This window comes from Dermochelys coriacea, chromosome 6, assembly GCF_009764565.3.
Source record: "Dermochelys coriacea isolate rDerCor1 chromosome 6, rDerCor1.pri.v4, whole genome shotgun sequence".
Lineage (NCBI taxonomy): Eukaryota > Metazoa > Chordata > Testudines > Dermochelyidae > Dermochelys > Dermochelys coriacea.
The window spans coordinates 4,700,348-4,723,641 of record NC_050073.1 but is presented as its reverse complement, the minus strand read 5'-3'; the positions used below and the strand labels follow the sequence as shown (position 1 = coordinate 4,723,641).

General features: G+C 59.3%; 2 protein-coding genes across 8 annotated transcripts in view; both read left to right on the top strand.

The window, feature by feature from the left end:
• Window positions 1-8,697, top strand: part of LOC119856487 (Snf2 related CREBBP activator protein) — a 30,040-nt gene extending 21,343 nt beyond the window's left edge. For all 6 annotated transcript variants that reach the window (XM_043517208.1, XM_043517207.1, XM_043517206.1 and 3 more), the window contains exons 26-34: window positions 136-479; window positions 770-972; window positions 1,171-1,340; window positions 1,574-1,770; window positions 1,911-2,025; window positions 3,321-3,449; window positions 3,535-3,717; window positions 4,157-4,240; window positions 5,062-8,697. In XM_043517208.1, coding sequence (XP_043373143.1) covers window positions 136-479; window positions 770-972; window positions 1,171-1,340; window positions 1,574-1,770; window positions 1,911-2,025; window positions 3,321-3,449; window positions 3,535-3,717; window positions 4,157-4,240; window positions 5,062-8,388 — 4,752 coding nt within the window. In that variant the 3' untranslated portion in view covers window positions 8,389-8,697. The remainder of the gene's footprint in view (window positions 1-135; window positions 480-769; window positions 973-1,170; window positions 1,341-1,573; window positions 1,771-1,910; window positions 2,026-3,320; window positions 3,450-3,534; window positions 3,718-4,156; window positions 4,241-5,061) is intronic.
• LOC119856526 (zinc finger protein 572-like) overlaps window positions 1-23,294 on the top strand; it is a 568,866-nt gene that overhangs the window by 140,857 nt on the left and 404,715 nt on the right. The gene's annotated exons all lie outside the window — the stretch shown is intronic.

Genomic DNA, 23,294 nt, shown 5'->3' with positions numbered 1-23,294 from the left:
TGCTAGCCCAGACTGGTCCGGATGGAGGGGAGAGGATCTTGGGGGGTGGGGCTGGGATCTCAGATGTAAGGCAGCTCGGGGGGGCGTCCCATCACTAACACTGACGTCTGTCCATCTGTGTGGTCCCGGTGGCAGGAATCACTTGAAGAGAAGCGGAAGAAGCAGAAGGAGGAGCGCCTGGACCGGCTTTTCCGCCTCAACGAGCAGCACTGCAACCTGGCCCCCATCTATGGCACCGAGGTGCTGCGCCTCTGCACCCTCTTCCCACCCAGCCCCCCTCGGGAGCAGGAGGAGGAGGGGCAGGAAGTGGCACCAGAGCTGGATGGCTGGAGGGGGGCCAGCTACAGCCACTGCTACATGGCGCAGGTGCATCAGGACCCCCAGCACCTAGAGATGTATTGGCAGCGGGCCACAGCTGTTGCCCAGGCCATCCTGACCCCCCAGCAGAGGGTTGAGCAGTTGGCAGACATCATTGAGAGGTAACGCCTCCCGGCGGTGTGGCTGGGCCCCTCAGTGAGGAACGGGGATCTGTGCAGCTGCCTTGGGGAGCTGGGGTTCGAACTTAGGAGTCCTGGCTCCCAGACCCAACTGCCCCATTCCAGGCCTGGGGCTGGAACTCAGCAGCCCTGACTCCCAGGCCCCTTTTCCACCCCACTGTAACCCACTCCCCTCCCGGAGCTGACAACTGTGGAGGCGCGTCCTTCGTCCCCCTGGCCTGCTGTTGTGCCCTGGCTGTTCGCACCCTCAGCCATGCCCGTTGTATCTGCAGGTTCATCTTTGCTATGCCTCCCGTGGAGGCACCTGCCATCACCATTCACACCTCTCACCCGCCCCCGTCACTCCTGCTCCACCAGGCCATCTTCAAGGAGACGCTGCGGCGGGAGATCTCACCCTGTGCCAGCGGCCTGCATCGCATCGTCTGCAACATGCGCACCCAGTTCCCCGACCTGCGCCTCATCCAGTACGACTGCGGTATGTGGGTGGGCTGGGCAGTGGGGGTCATGGCTAGCTGGGCCCCTGGCCGATCCAGGGGAGGGGTGGGAAGCAGGGAGGCTGGGCAGAGACACTCAGAGACAGGCAGGGGCTGAGGGAGAAGCAGAGAGGCCAGGCTCTTCTTGGTCCTCACTCCTGCCTGGCTGGCCTGGTCACCATCCCTGTTCCTTCCTGCAGGGAAGCTTCAGACCCTGGACCTCTTGCTGCGACAGCTGAAGGCCGGGGCGCACCGGGTCCTCATCTTCACCCAGATGACCCGCATGCTGGACGTGCTGGAGCAGTTCCTCAACTACCATGGGCACATCTACCTGCGCCTGGACGGCAGCACCCGCGTGGAGCAGAGACAGGTATCGCCGGCTGCCACCTTGTTCTTGCACTCACATGTCGTGGGGGTTGCCTCAGCAGCCAACTAGGGACTCCTCTGAGTAGGCCTCCTCTGCTATGCATCCACCTCACTCCTCTCCCAGAGCTCGGGACAGAACCCAGGAGTCCTGACTCCCAGCCCCGCAGCTGTAAACTCTAGACCCCGCCAGCCCCATTTCCTGTCTGCTACCCCTCACTGTGGCTTCCTCCCCGACAGGCGCTGATGGAGCGTTTCAACGCTGACAAGCGCATCTTCTGCTTCATCCTGTCGACACGCAGCGGAGGCGTGGGGGTGAACCTGACGGGCGCTGACACTGTGGTGTTCTACGACAGCGACTGGAACCCCACCATGGACGCCCAGGCCCAGGACCGCTGCCACCGCATCGGCCAGACCCGCGATGTCCACATCTACAGGTCGGCCATGCGCCGTGTCACCTGCTCTGACTCCTCCTGTCCAGCAGAGGGAGCCTGTGCAGTGCCTGTCCCCTCCCCTCCCACTCTGTGTGGCTGACCCTGCCCCAGAGGGTAAGTTGCCTCTCTGCCTCCCCCTGCAGGCTGATCAGCGAACGGACAGTGGAGGAGAACATCCTGAAGAAGGCCAATCAGAAGAGGATGCTGGGAGACATGGCCATTGAGGGCGGGAACTTCACCACAGCTTACTTCAAACAGGTACCTGGCCCTGCTGCAGCAGTCACACTCCCTGCTGCATTGCATCCCTTGCTGACCAGCTAAGTCATGGGCTGAAAGCTGAAACTCCCTGCTGGGACCCAGGATTAGTGATTCCCAGCACTCCCAACCTACCAGACCCAACTCCCATCCCAGAGCTGGGGAGAGACCCCAGGAGTCCTGACTCCCAGTACCCCCTGCTCTAACCCAACAGACCCCACTTCCCTTCCAGAACAGAACATAAGAGTGGCCATACTAGGTCAGACCAAAGGTCCGGTTAGCCCAGTATCCCATCTTTCGACCGTGGCCAATGCCAGGTGCCCCAGAGGGAATGAACAGAACAGGTAATCATCAAGTGATCCATCCCCTGTTGCCCATTCCCAGCTTCTCACAAACACAGGCTAGGGACACCATTCTTGCACATCTTGGCTAATAGCCATTGATGGATCTATCCTCCATGAACTTATCCAATTCTTTTTTGAACCCTGTTATAGTCTTGGCCTTCACAACATCCTCTGGCAAGGAGTTCCACAGGTTGACTTTGCGTTGTGTGAAGAAATACTTCCTTTTGTTTGTTTTAAACCTGCTGCCTATTAATTTCATTTGTTGACCCCTATTTCTTGTGTTAGGAGGAGGAGTAAATAACATTTCCTTATTTATTTTCTCCACACCAGTCATGATTTTATAGACCTCTCTCATATCCCCCCTTAGTCGTCCCAACTTTCAAGCTGAAAAGTCCCGGTCTTATTAACCTCTCCTCATACAGCAGCCCTAATAATTTTTACTGACCTTTTCCAATTCCAATACATCTTTTTTGAGATGGGGGCGACCACATCTGCCCACAGTATTCAAGATGTGGGCGTACCATGGATTTATATAGAGGCAAGATGATATTTTCTGTCCTGTTATCTATCTCTTTCTTAATGATTCCCAACATTCTGTTTGCTTTTTTGACTCCTGCCGCTGCACACTGAGTGGATGTTTTCAGAGAACTATCCACAATGACTCCAAGATTTTTCTTGAGTGGTAACAGCCAATTTAGACCCCATAATTTTATATGCGTAGATGGGATTGTTTTCCAATGTACATTACTTTGCATTCATCAACATTGAATTTGAGCTGGGGAGAGAACCCAGGAGTCCTGACCAAGCCCGATCTCCTCGATCTGAGAGACTCCAATCCCAGAAATCTGGCTGAGTACATCGTTCTTGCTCTTACAAAGCCCCTCACTCAAACAGGTCACTGCTTAGTGTAACCCGGGGGTATCTATGCCTAACCTGGGTGTGTCTGCCCCTCAGCAAACCATCCGGGAACTCTTCGAAATGCCCTTGGACGAGCCAGCCAAGAAGGAAGGGGAGGTCCTCACTATGGCACAGGAGGATGAGGAGGATCCCATGGCCAACAAGCAGACCCAGATCCTGGAGCAGGTAAGCCCCACCCAGCCACGGGGAGGGTTGGATTTCCCTCAGCTCTGCCTCCCCACCCACTGAGAGAAGTGTGTCTGGCCGGCAGGCGCTGTGCAAGGCCGAGGACCCTGAGGACATCCGGGCGGCCACACAGGCCAAGGCCGAGCAGGTGGCAGAGCTGGCCGAGTTCAACGAGAACATCCCTCTGGACGCGGATGAGCGGCCCAGCAAGGAGGAGGAGGAGGAGATGTCGAAGGCGGAGCAGGAGATCGCCTCGCTCATGGAGCAGGTGCAGGGCAGGGGCAGGGGCAGAGGCAGAGGCAGATTGGCTAGAAAGAGCTCCACACTGCATCACTCCCCTTGCTCCTACCCTGCCGCACAGCGAACCCTAGTGTATCTCAGCTGGGGGAGCATTGTACCATGGGAAGGGGGTGGGTGGCTGGGTCCTTGCTGCCACCTGCTGGAGGGAATGAGCCCTGCTCTCAGTGGGTGGGTTCAGAATCTCGCAAGCTTTTCCAGCAGTCCCTGCGCCCTGGGTTTAGCCAATTCTATGGGCCCACCGTTTCAGGGCTCTTTTATGTGCAATAGGACCCAAGAGACCTGACTCCCAGCCTTCTGCTGCTCTACTCCAGTAGACCCCACTCCCCTCCCAGAGCTGGGGCTAGAACTCAGGAGTCCTGACTTCCCAAATCTCTCTGGTAACTCCTGTTCATCTCCTGCCCTCGCAGCTCACCCCCATTGAACGCTATGCCATGAACTTCCTGGAGGCCTCTCTGGAGGACATCAGCAGAGAGGAGCTGAAGCAGGCAGAGGTAAATGCGGCCCCCTTTAATCCCTTCATCGCTTGGGGCCGAGTGCGGGATCTCATCCTGGCTGGCCAGAGTAGCTTTGTCCACTGCCTTGGCTTCGGCAGCACCTCCAAACCTCAAGCGCGTGGCTCCCCCCATGCAACGCAGCTTCAGTGGTGTGGCCGCACAGCAACCATCTCCCAGGCTGTTGTGAGCCCCACTCCCCTGGGCTTATGACCTTTCATGGAGATGACAAACAGGCACCAGCTGGATGGGGTACGGGGTGGCCACAGGGAACTGAGGCACTGTGTAAACCCATCTAGTATCCTGTCCCCCCTGCCGCTCCAGATCACACCCAGGGGCCCATCTAGCCCGGTATCCAGTCCCCCTGCCCCAGATCACACCCAGGGGCCCATCTAGCCCGGTATCCAGTCCCCCTGCCCCAGATCACACCCAGGGGTCCATCTAGCCCAGTATCTCATCCCCCTCGTCACCCCAGATCACACCCAGGGCCCATCTAGCCCAGTGTCCCGTCCCTCTTGCCACCCGAGATCACACCCACAGGATTATCTAGCCCCCTGTATCACGGCCACGGAACCATCGAGGCACAAACACCCCTCTCATATCCCGCCCTGGATGAGACCCATAGAACCCTCAATCCCTGTACTCTGCCCCCTCCCTGCTGCCCTAGCTCAGACCCATAGGCCCATCTAGCCCAATATCCTGCCCTGGATCAAGCCAATGGGTCCATCTGGCCAAGTATCCCACCCCTCCTTGTCCCCCTGGCCCAGACCAGGTGCTCTGTGGTTGCTTGGCAGATGACCACTGTCTCTTTCCTTTTATAGGAGCAGGTGGAGGCCGCCCGGAAGGACATAGACCAGGCCAAGGATGAGGTGGTGTTCAAGCTGCCTGACGACGAGGAGGAGGGTCGGCTCAGTGAGGAAGGCTACATCAAAAAGAGCAAGAAGGCCAAGGTGCCCAGCCGTGCAGGGCCAGAGCGCACTGGCACACGCATGAGTGAGCGACTGCGGGGCACTCGCCTCTCTCTGCGCGAGGCAGATGGAGTGGACACAGAGTCACCCCAGGCCCGGCTCCCCAGCCTGCGCCACCTCCGGGGCCATCATGCCAGGCTGGAGGCCGAGGAGGCAGAAGACCACCTGTCCCTGGTGGCACAGCACACGCGTGGCGCAGCCATCCGCAGGGACCTGGTGCGGGACGAGATGCCGGTTCCGACCCGCAAGGCCGTGGCCAAGAGGGAGGAGTCAGGGACCAAGGTTCCAGGGGCTGGTGAGAGGGTGCTGCGGCCCATCCCTCACAGAACAGAGGCCCCCTTCATCGGGGACAGGGTGCTCCGGACCTCCCCACAAAGACCTGAACCCCCTGCCACTGGAGACAAGGTGCTGCGAGGCACCCCCCAAAGAGCCGAGCCCCCAGCCACCATAGAGCGGGTGCTCCGAGCCATCCCTCAGAGAACAGACACCCCAGTCCCCGGGGACAGGGTGCTACGAGGCGCCCCGCAGCGAGCAGAGCCCTTGGCTGCCCTGGAGCGGGTGTTGCGGAGCGCCCCCTCGAGAACAGATGCTCCAGGTCCTGGGGACAGGGTGCCCCGACCGGCCCCACTCAGACCAGAGGCACCTCCTGCTGGGGAGCAGGACCTGAGACCTGAGGCACCAGCGGCTGGTGCGAAGCTCCTCCAGCTAAGACCTGAGGTAGCACCTGCCAGAGAGGAGACTTCCCAGCCAATGCTCCCAGCTGCTGAGATCTTGGGGGCGCCGGCCCTGCTAGTGTATGAGAGCACAGCACCCACAGGGGAGCTAGCCTCGAAGAAGCTCCCTGCTGAGCATGTGTTGAGGGTGGAACCTCCACCCACTTGGGAAAAAGTGCTGGGATCCATGGAGCTCACGACGGGGGCGAAGATGGGAAGTGCGGAGCCATCTTCTGCCTCAGAGAAATTTCCCCTACCAGCCCCCTGCAGCCTGGAGATCCCAGCCCCCGACAAGCCGGTGCCAAGCCCGGAGACACCAGCCTCTGGGGAGGAGCCGCCTGAAGAAGCCAAGGGATCTTTGAGCAAAGCTGAGGTAGCTGGAGAGCTGTCCCGATGCCCAGTGGAGCTGGACAGTGTGGATGTGAAGAGGGGAGAGCCAGTTAGAGGTACCCTGGAGGTGCCAGAGAGCCAGGCACCCGATGGGCCCGCAGCAGAGCTCCCACCAGAGACGCGTGCCCACAGTGCTGCTAGGACAGGGGTCGAACCGCCTGCTGCTGAGCCTTTCTCTACCACAGAGGACAAAGTGCCAGGAGAGGCGGAGCCCCTGCCAGCTTGGTCTCACACGGGCTACCTGAACCAGCCCGTGGAGGCTGCCAACTCCCTGCCTCGACTGAAAACGCTGCCCCCCAGCAAGGAGCACAACGGGCTAGAGCGGCCTTGCCCTCTCTCCAATAGCCTGGCTGAGCCCCAGCCCAGGGAGCTGGCCCAGGGTGCCATGGAGCCACTGGAGATCACCACTGGTGGCAGCAGCAGCCTGAAGGTGGTGTCCAAGAGGGGGCTGGAGGACCGGGAAGACAAGCCCAAACACTCAGACGGAGTGAGTGCAGCCAACACCGCCTCCCTGGGGCTCGGGGAAATGCAGCCAGGGACGACCTCCTCCTCGGACAGCCCATCGCCGGCCAAAACACCGCGCCGGCGCACCAGCGCTGACGTAGAGATCCGGCAGAACCACCAGGGCCAGGACGGCCCAGCTGCCAAGGTCTTGCGCAAGCTGCCAGGCCGCCTGGTTACTGTGGTGGAGGAGAAAGAGCTGATCCGACGCCGGCGCAACCGCATCCACAAGCTGGACACCACTGGCGGCACCGTGGTGAGCCCCAGCAGCAGTTCGGCCCACAGCATCTCTGAGCTGGAGTTGTCCCCCTCCAGCAAGGAGCTGCCGCTGCTCCGTGACCTGCCCGCCCGCCGCAGGATTGAGCTGGAGAGCCGGGCTGCCAAGGAGAGGGGAGACGAGGGATCTGGGCTGGAGCTGCCCCCCAGCCTGCCCCCACCGCCCCTCAAGCGTAAACGGGGCCGGCCCCCCAAGAACAAGTCTCCAGAGCAGCCAAGCCAGGGGGAAGCACAGCCACCACCCGGCACCAATGTGCCCCGCATCAGGAAGCCAGAGATCAAGACTCCCGAGCCATCCTCATCCAAAACCCTGAAGCAGCCATGCAAGGGGGAGGCACGGCCACCGCCTGGCACCCTGAAGCCACGTGCCCAGAAGCTGGAGCCCAAGGCCCCTGAGCCAGCCTCACCCAGGAGCAAGACAGAGAGCAGTGAGAATGACTCCCCCCTGGAGAAGCGCCGGCGGGGCCGGCCCCCCAAGGCACACTGGGCCCCTGCCACTCCCAGCACTGAGTCACCCCCCAAGCGCAAGCGGGGCCGGCCCCCTAAGAACCCAGCTTCCCCCCGCGTGGAGACAGCAGCCCCCCGCCCTGGCTCAACCTCGGACCGCGATACCTCTGCCGAGAAGGAGCCACCCCCACCTGGCCGCAAGAGGAGGTGGAGGAGGAAGGAAGAGCCTGGCCAGGCCCCCAGCGAGAGCTCGTCGGATGGCGAGGAGGCCCGGCCACTCACCCGGCTGGCCCGTCTCCGGCAGGAAGAGAAGCTGGAGTCGGGCAGTGAGTGCTCGGCCCTGCTCCCATCCCAGAGTGCTGCCTCTAAGCCGGAGCCGGACGGCACCTCGTCAGGGGAGAGCAGCACCTCCGAGCAGACCCCGGCCCGCTCCACCCGCCAGCGCCCTGGCAGCTTGGTGCCACCGCTGGAGCAGGAGCATCAGAGGCGCAAGCGGGGGTGCTTGTCAGAGGGTGGCAAGTGCCCTGGGGCTGCCGGCTCATCGGAGGACGACGGGGGCGGCGAGTCAGAGTCATCAGCAGAGTTGAGCGGCGAGGAGGGTGAGCGGCGGCCCAAGCGCCGCCGCCGCCATGCAGGCCGAGCCACCGGCGGCAGGAGGCGGCCATGCCCCCGAGGCAGTTCGGCCGACCGCGTCCTGCGAAGTGCCGCCGCCACCCCAGCCGGCAACACCCGTTCGGCCACCGGCACCACGGCGGGGGGGGTGGCTGGAGCTCCCACTCCCTCGGCCACCGCTGCTCCTGCCGCCATGGTTACCTCCTCACTAAGTATCAGAGGCCGCAAGCCCAAAACGTGACCACAGCCTGGGAGATGCCAGAGTCACTTCCCCTTGGGATAGATCGGAGCTCGCCTACCCACCCACCCCATCCCACCCTTCTCGGGCAGCAGACCAGACTGCTCTGGGCTTCCCACATCTCTGCCATCCCCGTCTGGACTGTTAAACCACTACTTGAACGCGGGAGGGGCTGGTGGCACGGCTGTCCGGTTCCCCTGGCCCCGACACACGCTTGGCTCTGGGCACAAGCTAACCCAGCTGCAAGTCTCGGCAGCCTGGGGTGATCCTGCTGCTCCGGCCCTGGGGAGGACGCGTCCTGTGAGGGAACAGGGCTCTGCTCCTTGGCATCATAGAGCAGGCAGGGCGCCAACCAAGGCGGGTGGTGTACGCGGCTCCTCCTGGTTCCAGCCATGGGCTTAGCCCAGGGCTCTGGCTGGATTGGCCCAGGCGTTTCACACCCTTTTTTATTTCTATCCTCTTGCCCATCCAGGGCTGGTTCAAATACCCCCTCCTGCCCCCCCAATGGAGGGAGCTCCCCCCAATTTCTAAAAACTCACCTGTTCTTTTTAACTAGCTTGGGTTGGTTTTTAACTGACGAGACCAAATTCGCGGCCTCTCACTCCTGCCTGGGATTCTTCTCGATTTCCTTCCTGCTCTTCCATGCAGGAGCCAGGTTGTCAGGCTGGGGCAGCCACATCTGGCCGCTGGGGACAGACTGGAACACGGGGTGCAGCGGCCCCCCAACACACACAGGAGAAATTGTCCTCTTTTTAATTATGTACATTTCAGACTCACAGCTCCAAGGACTCTTGGGGCTCTGATTGGTTGGACCCCCCCGACACACAAGCCACCCACCTTTCTCTTTATGTACAGCCCTTGTTGTAAAATAGGTTCTTTTGAACATAATCTATGCAAAGGTTATTTTGTATAGGGGAGCACACCATTCCCCCCTCCACGGCAGGACTGGGGGCGGCAGCCGTTCTCTGGGGTTGGGAGGGGGAGCGTGTGGTTGGGGAGCAGGGGGTGTTGGGACTGGGGGGGAGGTGTTCCCATGGAGCTGTCTTTCCTACTGAAGCATGTTCAGAACGTGTACAGAGGTCCGATGTAATCTTTCTTCAGAATAATGCTATGAATAAAGTGTTTAAAAAAAAAAGAAAAACCGACAGCACAGCCCCGGCCTCTGCAGTGTTGTTTGTTGCTCCTGCACCCTCCCATCTCCCATCCACTCTCTCTGCCTTCCCTTGTGGCTGTGATTGTCTAGACCTTCAACTGCAGCGTGACATGCTCACACACTGGGGTCATGCCATTTCAAAGGGCTTGCGCGCTGGTGGCACTTCAGTTGTCTCTCCCCTCCCCAGGTTCTCTGTGGCTCGGAAGAGAACTGAAATGCTTTGGGCTAACTAAAACCATTGGGCTCAGCATGGGGAACGGGGTGTGCTCTACAGTGAGTCAGACCAGATGCTCTGTGGGGCTCCTTCTGGACTTGGAATCCATAAAACAGCCCCATCTGGAGTATCCCAGGTCATGATTCCAGGGTTGAACCCTGTATCTGGTGGCCAAGCTAGAGCATCTCTTTAAGAAGGGACGTAGGGACGGCCAGACTGGCTCAGAGCCAATGGCCATCTAGCCCAGTATCCCATCTGGCAGCACCCAGTACTAGCCACTTAAGAGGAAGATGTGAGAACCTCCTAATAGCAGATGTAGGATAATCTGACCCTGCTTTAGGTTTGTACCCTGAGATCAAAGAATTAAAGATCAGTTCAGGCTCAGCCAGAAGCGATGTAATATCCCCACCAGTATTAGCATGAGCTACACTAACTCTGGCTGTTCGGTTATCCATAGACATGACCGATCACTTTAGCAGGCCTCAAAGCCTTGATGTTGCCCTTATCATGTGGCAGTGAGTTCTGCAGGCTAATCTCAGTGTATGGAAAAGGATTTCCTTTGCTTGGTTTTGAACTCCTCTTACTGTAATTCATTGTCCCCATGTTCTTGTGTTGTAAGTCAGGGGAAACAGACCCTCCCTTACTCTCAACCCATCAATATTTTAAAGACTTTCATCCTGTCCCTTCTGTCTCTAACCAGCCCCATTCCCGTCAGTCTCTTGGAGAGAGGCCCATCCCCTCTGTCTCTGAGGACTCCCAGGGATGGGGAATCTACCTTGCCCCATGATGGCACTTCCAGCCCAAGACCCTCCACTGCATGTGTTCTTAGGGCAAAAGCAACACAGTGAAAACATATTTTTAAAAACAAAAGTATTGAAAGGTTTCCTTGCCATCCCAGGAATGGCCTGTCTTGGAGGCTGGTGGGCCACAGTCTTCGCAAGCATTGAGGCCACCCTATGGGGGCAGGGGAGAAGGGATGGACCAGTGAGCCAGAGACACACACATACTCATCAGCTGTATTGCTACAAAGGGCTGTAAACATTGTGTGCCTCATACTGTCTGGCCTAGCTCACTGTAGTGGCTTTTGGGAGGTTTTCAGGCTTTAAACGTGAACTACCCTGCTCCCCGAAGATACCGCACGTGGTTCCAATAGCTGTCGCACCTCCCTGTGCCCCTGTATGGCTCAGCCCCATGGTTGGCACCCTCCTGTGCCCTTGATACATCCCTGTACCGATAAGATACCATAGTCAGGTACAAAAGAAAAGGAGGACTTGTGGCACCTTAGAGACTAACAAATTTATTTGAGCATAAGCTTTTGTGAGCTACAGCTCACTTCATTGGATGAAGTGAGCTGTAGCTCACGAAAGCTTATGCTCAAATTTGTTAGTCACTAAGGTGCCACAAGTCCTCCTTTTCTTTTTTGTGAATACAGACTAACAGGGCTGCTACTCTGAAACCATAGGTACCTGACACCTCATGCCTTCGACGGCCCTGCTGGGTGCATGACAGCAGCTGAGGAGGGTGGGAATTTTTTGTGCTATTTTTATGACCCATCTGGCTGACTCAGGGCCTCTTCCCGCTTAGTATAGCCACCTCTTGGGGGGGGAGGGGGCGGGGGGAAGAGTTCTCCCTGGGCAGGGGAGATCAGGGCTAGGGTTTGAGTTGAGCCCAGACTGGCTGGATTCTACACCTTTTGAAGGGCAGACCCTGTGCTGGCAAAGGATGAGCCATGATGCCATGGGGGGAAATGACTTGCAGCGAGGAAAAAGGTGCCAGGGAAGGGAACCAGGATGGATCTCAGAAGAGCAGGGCAGCATTGGGGCCATGGCTCCTTCCAGTGGGGACTCTGAAGCCTGACTTGTCCAGGCCGCCCTAAGGACTTTCTTATGCTGGCTTCTAGGTGACTAACAGCTACTGCCTTGTTTGAAAAGGTGTAGCATCACTGCTAATACTCTGCTGGCTGCAGCGTGGCTTCACTACTGAGAGATGGGGTGCTGGAGCTCAAAGACCCTGTCAGGATGGGCCTGGGACCTGCCCTGGGGGTACAGCAGGAGCCCTGGGCGTCTGGCACATGAATGGCCAGGACAGAACACAGATCTTGTGACTCCACATCACCCTCCCTCTGCCCTTACATGGTACAGCTGGTGGAGTAACAGCCTGGCACACGGTGGCTCTCCATGCCCTTGAGAGTCTTCTCCGTGTGTGTGAGATATACATACACACCTCTCCCTATTCCCATATCTCGTAGAGCCTGGTGCGTCTGAGCAATCCATGTGCCCTCCTGCACCCAACCTGTCCACTCTAGTCCCTGTCCACCCTGCCTCATCTGCCCTGTGCCCCACACATGCTGCCTCCAGCCTCCCCGTTCGCCTTGCACCCCACCTGCTCTACATACCATTCTTCTTCGAGTGATTGCTTATGTGTATTCCACAGTAGGGTGTGTGTACTCGCCACATGCACCGGTGCCAGAAGTTTTTCCCCTAGCAGTACCCGTAGGGGGAGCACCGCTGCACCCCCTGGAGTAGCACCTCCATGGCACGGTACAAGGGGAGCTCTGTGCTCCCCTCAACCTCAGTTCCTTCCTGCTGCCAGCGAAGGTGCGTCAGAACTATTTTGCTCCAGCTTACCTGTAGCTCGTCCCCAGAACTTTTCGGTTCGCTTAGTGCTAGTCAGTTCTTTCAGTCAGTTCAGTTAAAGTACACGAGCTGGGGCATGCCCCGGGACCCGGGCTTCAAGTCATGCGACGCTTGCAGGCGTTCTATGCCAAAAAGCGACCCGCCCGCGGATTGCCTATGCTGTTTGGGTGAGACTCACATCAGCGACCGCTGTAAGATTTGTAGATCTTTTAAACCCCGAACAAAAAGGAAAAAGACATTAGACTCCGGGCCATTCTCATGGAGTCAGCGCTAACCCTGGCTCCGGCACGGGAACTCAGCTCCAGGCACCGCGACTTCGGAGCGCGGCGACCCTTCGGTGCCTTCCACTAGCCGGCACCGTTCCCCATCTATGGGACACAAGAAGGTGAGGAAAGGTCCATTGTCGCAGTGGCATCGAGAGAAAGTAGGGGCGGAGGCTAGACCCATGTTGGGCAGCCTCGTTCCCTTCCGGTCCCTAGGCCTCTGACTCATGTTGAGCGGAGTAACCCGGCCGCGTCGGGTCAGGCCTCTCCAGATGCCCGGATGCCTTGGATGCCGGAGGCCTTGCAAACGGCTTGAGACATCATGACCATGCTGGTACCGGGGGTGCCACCGGTGTTGGGCCCCAGTTCTAGAGGCAAACCACCGCTGGGCTCCCCACAATCACCCCCAGCTTGGCACAGGTCTTGGTCAGGAGACCGCTCCCGACCCTGCTCGCCGTCCAGCAATCATTCGGGATGCAGTCCTCGTGCATCGCCGTCAACGTCCGCTAGACTGCCTGGTTGGGTGCCGTCCGAACGGGGCTGCTGGCATCTTTCCACACCACAGAGCGATTACCGACGTGACCGAGAAAGGCATTGCAGACAGTCACCGAGTCATCGGGGCTACTGCAGTCGGTCACAGCATGGGCGCCGGTGCCGCTCTTGGTCAGACTCCTGCTCTCGCTCCCCGCCGAGACACCGTCCCCGCAGCTCGAGGCATAGATCGCCGGCACTGTGCCGTCAAAGATTCACGTGTTGGAGCAGATCGTGGAGCAGCAGCTATGAGTAGTACCACTCCTCACAGTCGGGGTCGCGGTCCCGTGGACACCGTCTCTCCAGGCACCACCATTCTTCCCACTCCCGCGATAGTACCAGGTCACTTGTCAGCCCGACCTCCACTTGCAGCCACCCCTCCTTGGGTCAGCCTAGTCAAGCCGACCAGCTGGTGCTGCTGGTGCCGCAGCAAGGGCAGTGGCACCAGTGGGCACTGTGGCCTCAGACGCAGCCCCAGGTGGGGGCTTGCTCAGTAACTGAAGCTTCAGAGGCGCTGTTGGCCTCGCTCTCTAGGCCGGTGGGAGCTAAATCGGTGGGACATACGTCCTTGGCACCACGCCTGGAGTCCAACGAAGGGGTGGACCCTCCAGTGCCGGCAGAGCTCCATGCTGGCCTCCTCCCCTGCTCCGGATGACCCAGTTGCGGCCCCACCGGAGGACTTCAGAGCACACCAGGAGCTTCTGAAAAGGGTAGCATAGAGCCTTAACCTCCAAGCAGAGGAGATGGAGGGACTGTTGGACTCCCTTTTTAATGTCCTGTCCTCCCCGGTGCTGGGCAGGGTGGCTTTGCCCCTCCACGAGGGGGTGGCAAACATTTCGAACCGTCTTGTGGCAAACGCCAGCTTCCCTGGCCCCCATTTCAAAGGAGGCACAGCGCAAATATTTTGTACCCACCAAAGGGCATGAATACCTTTATACCCACCTGGCACCCAACTCCCTGGTGATCAAATCTGTCAAGCAGAGAGAGAGACAGGGCCAACCAGCTCCCATGCCCAAAAATAAAGATTGGACTCTTTCAGTAGGAAGCTGTATTCATCTTCAAGCTTCCAGCTGTGGGTGGCTAACCACCAAGCTCTCCTGAGCAGATACGAATTTAACTTGTGGGGCTCACTGCCAAAATTTGAGGTCTCCCTCCCGGAGCGAGACAAGACAGACTTCAAGGTGCTGCTGGAGGAGGGTGCGGCTGCTGCCAAAGCTGCCTTAAAGGCGGTGCCAGATGCGGCAGACACGGCTGCTCGATTCATGGCCTCAGCGGCATCCATGCGGCTCCTGTTGTCCAGGCTATCCACGGAGTCCCAGTCAATTACGCAGGATCTCCCGATTTATGGGAAGGCCCTGTTCGCAGAACAAATGGACGCCAGGCTGCGTGGCATGAAGGATTCCCACGCAACCTTGCAGACCCTGGGCCTTTACGTACCGCTGGCCAATGCCAAGTTCAAGCCGCAGCAGGCCCCTGCCCAGGCTTCTCAGCCCTAGATATGAGCCCGCCTATAACAGGTCTAAGGATCGGAAGGGACGCCCTCAATGGCAGTTGCATCCTACCCCGCAACCTGGACCTTCTAAGGGCAAGCAGGCGGGAAAAAGGCATTTTTGATGGGGTGCCGGGGTGTACCCGGGCAACTCCCCCTTCAATAAAGCTTCCCTTCCGCAATCGCACATGTGCTTTCCTCTCGGAATGGTCGCGACTAACCTCGGACCAATGGGTCCTCAACACCATCTTTCGGGGCTACATGCTGCCGTTTGTCTCGCCCCCACCCAACCACCCCCCATCCCTCGCTGGTCTGGGGGACCCATCACATGTGGACCTGTTGGAGCAGGAGGGGGGCCAGCTCCTCAATCTGGGAGCTGTGGAAATGGTGCCCGGGGAGTTCAAGGGCAAGGAGTTTTACCCCCATTATTTCCTTATCCCCGAGGCGAAAGGGCATCTCAGGCCTCTCCTGGATCTGTGGGACCTGAACCAGTTCATGGTCAAGCTCAAGTTCCGCATGGTCTCCCTGGCCTCTATCATACCCTCCCTGGATCCTGGGGATTGGTACGCGGCCCTGGACCTGCAGGACACGTATTTCCATATTCATATATTCAAGGGGCACAGGTGCTTCCTCCAGTTCCAAGTGGGGCAGAACCACTATCGGCTCACGGTCCTCCCGTTTGGCCTATCCACTGCCCCCAGGGTGTTCACGAAGCGTATGTCGGTGGTGGTGGCCTACCTCAGGCGCCGGGGAGTCCAGATCTTCCCCTACCTGGACGACTGGCTGGTCAAGGGCAGCTCCTGGTTGAAGGTGCAGGAACACGTGGCACTCCTTTTGTCCGCTTGTGCCAACCTGGGTCTGTTGGTAAACAAGGCCAAGTCAACATTAGTTCCAGTGCAGCGCATAGAGTTCATCAGGGTGCTCCTGGATGCCTCAACGGCCACAGCCTCCCTCCTGCCGGGCAGGTTCGAGACCCTGAAAGGGCTAATCGCCTTGGTCTTGAAATTCCAACATGACAACAGCCAGGGTGTGCCTACAGCTCCTGGGTCACATGTCGGCATGCACGTATGTAGTACGCCACGCCAGACTCCAGATGAGGCCTCTCCAACTTTGGTTGGCATCACAGTTCTCCCAGGCCCAGGACAGTATGGACAAAGTTCTCACCGAGCCCGACCCAATGATCGCCTCCCTACGGTGGTGGTCCTCCCCAAGCAACATGCTCCAAGGGGTCCCCTTCCAGGACTTAGCCCCATCACTGGAGCTAGCGTCAGACATGTCGGACCTGGGTTGGAGGGCCCATATGGGGACAGTTCAGACCCAAGGGCTGTAGTCGACCACGGAGTTGTCCCTCCACATAAACATCAGGGAGCTCACGGCGGTACGCCTGGCGTGTGTGCCTTTCCGCTCACACGTACAGGGCAAGATAATCAGGGTCCTCACGGACAACACGGCCTTGAAGTTTTACATCAACAGGCAAGGCAGGACCTGGTCCTCGGCCCTCTGCAAAGAAGCCCTCAGACTGTGGGACTTATGTATAGCCCACAACATCTCCCCGAGGGCCTTCCATCTGCTGGGAGCCCGCAGCACGCGGGCCAATCATTTGAGCAGGGATTTCTCTCCCAGCATGCGTGGTCTCTCACCAGACCTTCCAAGCATGGGGAATTCCCCAGGTGGACCTTTTCATGACAAGGCAGAACAGGCGTTGCCCCCAGTTCTGCTCCAGGGAGGGTTTGGGACGGGGTGCTATCTCAGATGCTTTCCTCCTGCCGTGGTCAGGCCAGCTTTTCTATGCCTTCCCCCGCTTCCCCCTCATCAGCAAGGCCCTAGAGAAGGTGAAGTTAGACAAGGCACGGGTCATTTTAATCGCCCCGACTTGGCTCTGGCAGCATTGGTATGGGACCCTCATGAGCCTAGTGGCAGCCCCACCGCGGCCGTTGCCTCTCCGCCTGGACTTGCTCTCCCAGAACTGAGGCTGTCTCCTCCACCCCAACTTAGAGGCTCTCCACCTCACGGCGTGGCTGCTCAATGGCTAGCTGGGGAGGAGCGGACGTGTTCGGAAGGGGTCCAACACATCCTCCTGGAAAGTCAGCAGCTGTCTACATGCCAAGCCTACTTGGCAAAGTGGTCCAGGTTCTCCAGGTGAGCTGTCGAGCAGTGTGTTTCCCCAACAGCCACCCCGATTCAGCTTATCCCGGATTACCTCCTCCACTTTAGGACCCAGGGCCTGGCCCCCTCCTCGGTCAGGGTGCACCTGGCGGCCATATTGGCCTTCCATCTGCCGGTGCAGGGTAGTATGGTGTTCTTCCATACTTTGACCGGACAGTTCCTCAAGGGACTGGACCGTCTTTTCCCATATGCTAGGCCCCCTGTCCCACAGTGATCTGAACTTGGTGTTGTCCCGTATCATAGGACCCCCCTTCAAACCTCTGGCCACATGCTCCTGGTCTCATCTTTCATGGAAGGTGGCTTTCCTGGTTGCCATCACGTCGGCCAAGCGGGTATCAGAGCACAGGGCTCTGACCTCTGGACCCCCGTACACGGTTTTTCACAAGGATAAGGTCCAGCTCCGCCCACACCCTGCGTTCCTCCCTAAGGTGATCTCCGCCTTTCACATGGGTGGAGACATCTTACTGCCTGTCCTCTGCCCCAAGCCTCACGCGCCCAATGAGGAACGCCTCCTCCATGCCCTCAATGGGCATAGGGCGCTGGCTTTCTGCGTGGAACAGACTAAGCCATTCAGGTCTTCGCAAATGTTTACTGCTTCAGCTGAGCGCATGAAGGGGTGGTCGATCTCCACCCAGCGCCTCTCTCGCTGGATCACCTTGTGCATCCGCACCTGTTACGATCTGGCAGGAGTTCCCCCGCCACCAACGTGAAGGCACACTCGATGCGGACACAGGCCTCGTCAGCTGCCTTCGTGGCCCACGGCCCAAATCAGGACATCTGTAGGGCCGCTGCCTGGTCCTCTGTTCACATGTTCACCTTGCGCTATGCGACTGTCTCCCAAAGCAGGGATGACGCCGGGTTCAGCAGGGGCCGTACTCCATCTCGGGGATCTGTGAACTCCTACCCACCTCCAACAGATATAGCCTGGAATCTCCTATTGTGGAATACACATGAGCAATCGCTCAAAGAAGAAAAGACAGTGACCTTTTTCCGTAACTGGTGTTCTTCGGGATGTGTTGCTCGTGTCTATTCCGCACCCCGCCCTCCTTCCCCTCTGTCGGAGTTGTCCGGCAAGAAGGAACCGAGGGTGGGGGGAGCGTGCAGCTCCCCTAATACCGCACCATGGAGGCGCCACTCCAGGGGCGCAGTGGTACTCCCCCTACAGGTACTGCTAGGGGAAAAACTTCTGGCACCAGTGCATGTGGCGAGCACGCAGACCCTACTGTGGAATAGACATGAGCAACCCATCTCAAAGAACACCAGTTACGGAAAAAGGTAGCTGTCTTCTCCCAGCCCACCCCACACCCAGCCGCTGCGCTCTCTGCCTGGTTCACATTCTCAGCATGGCCTTTCTACCATTCTGGGTTTCTAGATCTACACATGGAGACTCAACCGTATTCAAACACACAATATTTGCTTGCAACCCATTTACCAGGCAATCCAGATTGCTCTGACTCAGTGACTTCTCGTCTTCTATATTTACTGCTCCCCCCAATCTTTGTGTCATCTGCAAATTTTATCAGTGAAGCGTTTATGTTTTGGGCCAGGCTATTCATAAACATGTTACATAATGTAGGGCCAAGAACTGATCCCTGTGCCCCCCCCCATTATATCCCAGCCCCCAGGAACTTCTTGCACCAAGATACAGCCCCACTATACCCAACTCTGGGAACCCCTGGCATCAAGGCACAGCCCTATCCCCCACCATATCCCAGCTCTCAGGAACCTCAGCCACCAAGACGCAGCCCTGTTCCCTTGCTATATTCCAGCCTCCAGCACCAGGATGACGCAGGGTCTGCGCGGGTGGCTGACGTCGTGAGGTCACCGCCTGGTTCATCACCACAGTCTCTGCCTCATCCCCTGTGGGTTTCCCGAGTGCCATCTCCTCCCCCACGGGGCACCAAGGGCTCCTCCAGGGTGGGACTGGGATCCGAGCCATGGGGGGCACCTACAGGACGGAGACATGAACAGTCACACGGTCCTGCCCTGCCCCGCTTCAGCTGCTGCAGTCCCAGTGTGCTTCCAGCTCTTCCTTTGGGCAGGGGAATCAGGGTGCCAGGGTCCCCAGCAACTCCAGGAGGGGGTGCTGAGCAAAGAGTGATGAAGCAGCCCCCTGGGTCTCCACTTTCCTTTTGGGAGGAGCCCCAGGGCTGGGCACCCTTGTTCTTTTCAGGGCCCCCATTTTGGGCTGTCTGTGCATGGCCCCCTCCTGGTTTTCCTGCAGGGGATTCCCCAACTTCCCAGGGGAGAGAGTGTGGCACCGAATGCCAGGGCCCAGCACATTCCTGAGTTTCCAGGGGCAGCAGCTGCCTCAGCTAGCAATGCCCCATCCCTCAATGCCCCCGGGAGGGGGAAGGCCCCATGTCTCATCCCCCACGCTGAGCCAGCCAGTCTCCCCCAGTCTCTGGTTCACAATCAATTCCCCTCCCCAGGTCTAATTTCTCTTTCTCTCTCTGGCCTCATTTCAAACACCCTCCCACTAACGGGCCACTTCACCTTGAATGGTCCCTTAGCACAGGCGTTAACTGCTTATGCTAAACTATCTGCTCCTCCTCCTGTTTAGCGAGGGTGACGAGGGTTGCCAGGTGTCTGGTTTTCTGGCAACCTGATGCACATCTGACGAGGCCGTTAAAAGTCCAGCTAGCTGCAGCGGGGCTAAGGCAGGCTCCCTGCCCGGCTCCACACGGTTCCCAAGAAGCGGCCAGCATGTCCAGCTCCTAGGCAGAGGGGCAGCCAGGGGGACTCCGCATGCTGCCCCCACCCCAAGCACCGGCTCCACAGCTCCCATTAGCTGGGAAGCCGCAGTGGGCGTGAATCCGGGGAGCCGCAGCTGTGGCCAATGTGAGCTGCGGAGCCAGGACTCAGGGGGGCACCTGCAGGCAGGGGCAGCATGCAGTGCTCCCCGGTCGCCCCTCCACCTAGGAGCCGGAGGAACATGCCACTGCTTTCTGGGAGCTGTATGTACTTACTTCCTCCATCTCCAGGAAATGTTAACTAAAGCCATTGGGCTCAGTTAGTCTCCCAGAGCCCCCTCGAACTGCACCACCCAGAGCCCACACCCCAAACCCCCTCCTGCACCCTAAACCCCTCATCGCCAGCCCCAGCCCAGAGCTCGCACCCCCAGCCCAGAGCCCCCACAACAATCCCCTGTCACAGCCCAGAGCCCCCTCCCTCATTTCTGGCCCCACCCCAGAGCCTGCACCCCCGAGCCCGTGCCCGGAGCCATACCCCCTCCCACACCCCAACCCCCTGCCCCAGCCTGGAGTCCTCTCCTATACCCCGAACCCTTCATCCCCATCTTCACCCCGGAGCCCTCACCCCCTCCTGCACCCCAACCTGCTACCCAGCCCAGTTAAAATGAGCAAGTGAGCAAGGGTGGGGGACAGCAAGTGACAGAGGAGGGGGGCATGGAGTGAGCAGGGGAGGGCACCTTGGAGAAGGGGCAGGGCTTCACAGAAGGAGCCGGACAGGGCAAGGGTGTTCCATTTTCTTTGATTAGAAAGTTGGCAACCCCGGCTGGGAGAACCATTCACGGACCAGACTCTTCCCTGGAATGGAAGAGGAGCTCTGTGTCGCTTGTCTCTCTCACCAACATACCTGGGGCCAGTGAAACAGATTACCCAACCCGCCTCCCCCTCCCATTTTTAAAGGCGGCTCCAAGCACAGAGCAAACACCAGCCCCCGGCTTCTGAATCACGTTGTTGGTAACATTTCCTCAGTGCCTCTAAAACCCAGCTAGGTCCTGACAGCGACTCTCAGGCCACACCTAACAGCCCTGGCTGAAAAAACATCTGCCACAGCCCTAGGAAAGGGGTGAACCTCTAGCCGAGAGGAGGGGGCTAAGGGGAGCAACTATCCCAGAGCGTCAGGGCAGCTGCAAATCTGGTGTGCCCGAGGGAGTACACTGGGGGGGACAACCCAGCCTCGGAGGTGAGAGGGACTGTCTGGGTGGGCTCTGATGGAGAGTCATCTCCATCTCTGCTGGGGAAAACAGACTCTTAGGGAGGGGACTGTGCGGACAAGAAAGGGGTGGGGTGGAAGGAGGAGCCCCCCCACACACACACCCACACCCACCTCCATGGGGAATTGTCTCACCTGGTGACAAGGTCTTGGCCTGGGATTCCAGCTCCCTCTGCTTGTTTGTCTGCACACCTGTGAGTTCCCGGTCCAGGTTTGGCAGTGCCTCTTTAGGGCTGGGCCCAGCCTCTCAGCATGAGCTCATTGACTCTGACTCAAAGCTGGCTGGCTGCCTCGTCAAACCCCCCCACCCACCTTGCCCCTCTGGCCGAGTCCCCGCCAGGTCCCCAGGATACGGTGGACATTCAGGCTGGTTCAAGCAATGGGGACTGGGAAACAGCCCTCCTGGGTTCTAGCCACAGTGCTAGGCAGGGATCTGTGGGTTAGACCAGAGGATGGCCTGTGAGTCAGGACGCCTGGGTTCCTAGTCTTTCCTCTGTCTCATAATGCATGCCTCTTCCCTCTTCGTGGCTCAGTTTCCCCCTTGTTGATGCTGTGTTTCTGTTAAAATCCTGATGCCTCAGGGGCATGTGGCAGGAGGAGGGTTGTTTGCAATGGGCTAGGAGCTAATTTCTGGAGCAGGGGAAGCCATTTGATCAGCTATGGCTGCCTCCTTCCATTAGCTTGGGAGTTTTGCTCTCTCCATGCCTGGCAGGCCCTGCGCTGGGCAGGAGCAGCAGGACAGGCGAGTCTTTGTGTGTGTCTCCCTCTGCCTCTGAGCATGTGTCTGTCTGGGGAGCAGGCCCAAGGCCGAGCAAATGTGTCACAAGCCACCGCTCCTGCTCCAGGAGGGGCTGAATCAGGAAGCACTTGGGGCCCCAGTGCTGGGGATGATCCACCCTGGGACTGCCTGAGCCAGGGAAGTTGCAGGGCCAACTGGTCTTTACACATTCCTGTGCCCACAGCGTTGACATGGTGCCACCCCCACAGCCTGGCATAAGACCCCTCTCCCTAGGGTTGCCATCTTTCTAGTTGTTCAAAACCAAACACCCTAGCCCTGAGGCTCCGCCCCCCACTACATTCCACCTCCCTCAGTGGCTCGCTCTCCCCCACCCTCACTCACTTTCACTGGGGTGGGGCAGGGGGTTGGGGTGCGGGAAGGGGTGAGGGCTCTTACTGAGGGTGCCAGATCTTGGGTGAGGCTAGGGAATGAGGGGTATGGGGTGCAGGAGGGGGCTCCAGGCTGGAGGATGTGAAGTGTAGGAGGGGGCTGCAGGTTGAGGCAGGGAGTTGGGGTGAGGGCTCTGGGGTGAAGCCAGGGATGAGGGGTTTGGGGGGCCTCAGGGCTGGGGCACTGGCTTACCTCAGGCAGCTCCTGATCAGCAGCGCAGCAGGGGGGCTAAGGCAGGCTGCCTGCGTGTCCTGGCACCCAGTGGCACTGGAACATTTTTAGTAGTGGGGGTGCTGAAAGCCAGCTCCCTTATCCATCCACTCCTGCCCCTGAGGCTGGGAGCAGGGCTGTCTCTCCAGGAGGGGGGGACCCGGACAGGGATAAGGGGGCCGAGGCGACAGCTGGGGGAGGGCATGGGGCCAGGAACAGAGCTCCAGGTAGGGACCAGCAACTGGGACCCCATGTGCGGGGCCAAGAGTAGAGCCCTGTCCATGGGGCCAGGTGCGGGGCTACGGGCACAGGGCAAGCGATACCCAGGAGCAGAGGCCTGGGAGCGGGGGTGGGGCCGCCACGGGGCCCAGGACCCGAGCCCCCCAGGCGAGGTGAGGGGTTGTGGGGCAGAGGTCTGGGAGCAGGGCATAGGCAGGGGAGGCACCCCCCCCACACACACACACCTCCCGCGCCTATGCTGGCACCATGTTGCGCATGACCCGGAAGCAGCAAACAACCAGCAGGTCTGTCTCCTAGGTGGGGCGGCCCGGAGGCTCCACACGCCCGCAGACACTGCTCCCCCACCCCCATTGGCCAGTTCCCAGACAATGGGAGCACGGAGCCGGTGCTTGGGGAAATGCACCGTGCTGCCATGGCCCTGCTGCCTAGGAGCCGGACCTGCTGGTCGTTTGCTGCTCCCGGGGCGCACGCAGCCAGGACAGGTAGGGACTAGCCTGCCTTACAGCCACAGCACCGCCGAGCGGGCTTTTAATGGCCCAGTCGGCCCGGAGCCACCAGGGTCCCTTTTTCACCGGTTGTTCCAGTCGCAAAGCAGACACCTGGTCACCCTAACCCCCCGCCCCCAGGTTGTGCGTGTTTGTCCCACGGGAGAGATTCTCCCCCTGGGCTCTAAGGCCTGATGGGCCCCTCCAGCCCCGGCAAACCTGGGCCTGGCCAGGGACAGGATGGGCCCAGGGCAGCCCCCCCACCGCGGCGCCCCCTGGCCCCGACCCAGCTGCCTGAGGGTCCCAGGGGGCTGGGGTGTCATGTGACCTGGGGGCACCGCGGGGTCAGTGTTTGCCATGTGACAGCCCAGGGCACCGGTCAGGTCACGTGACC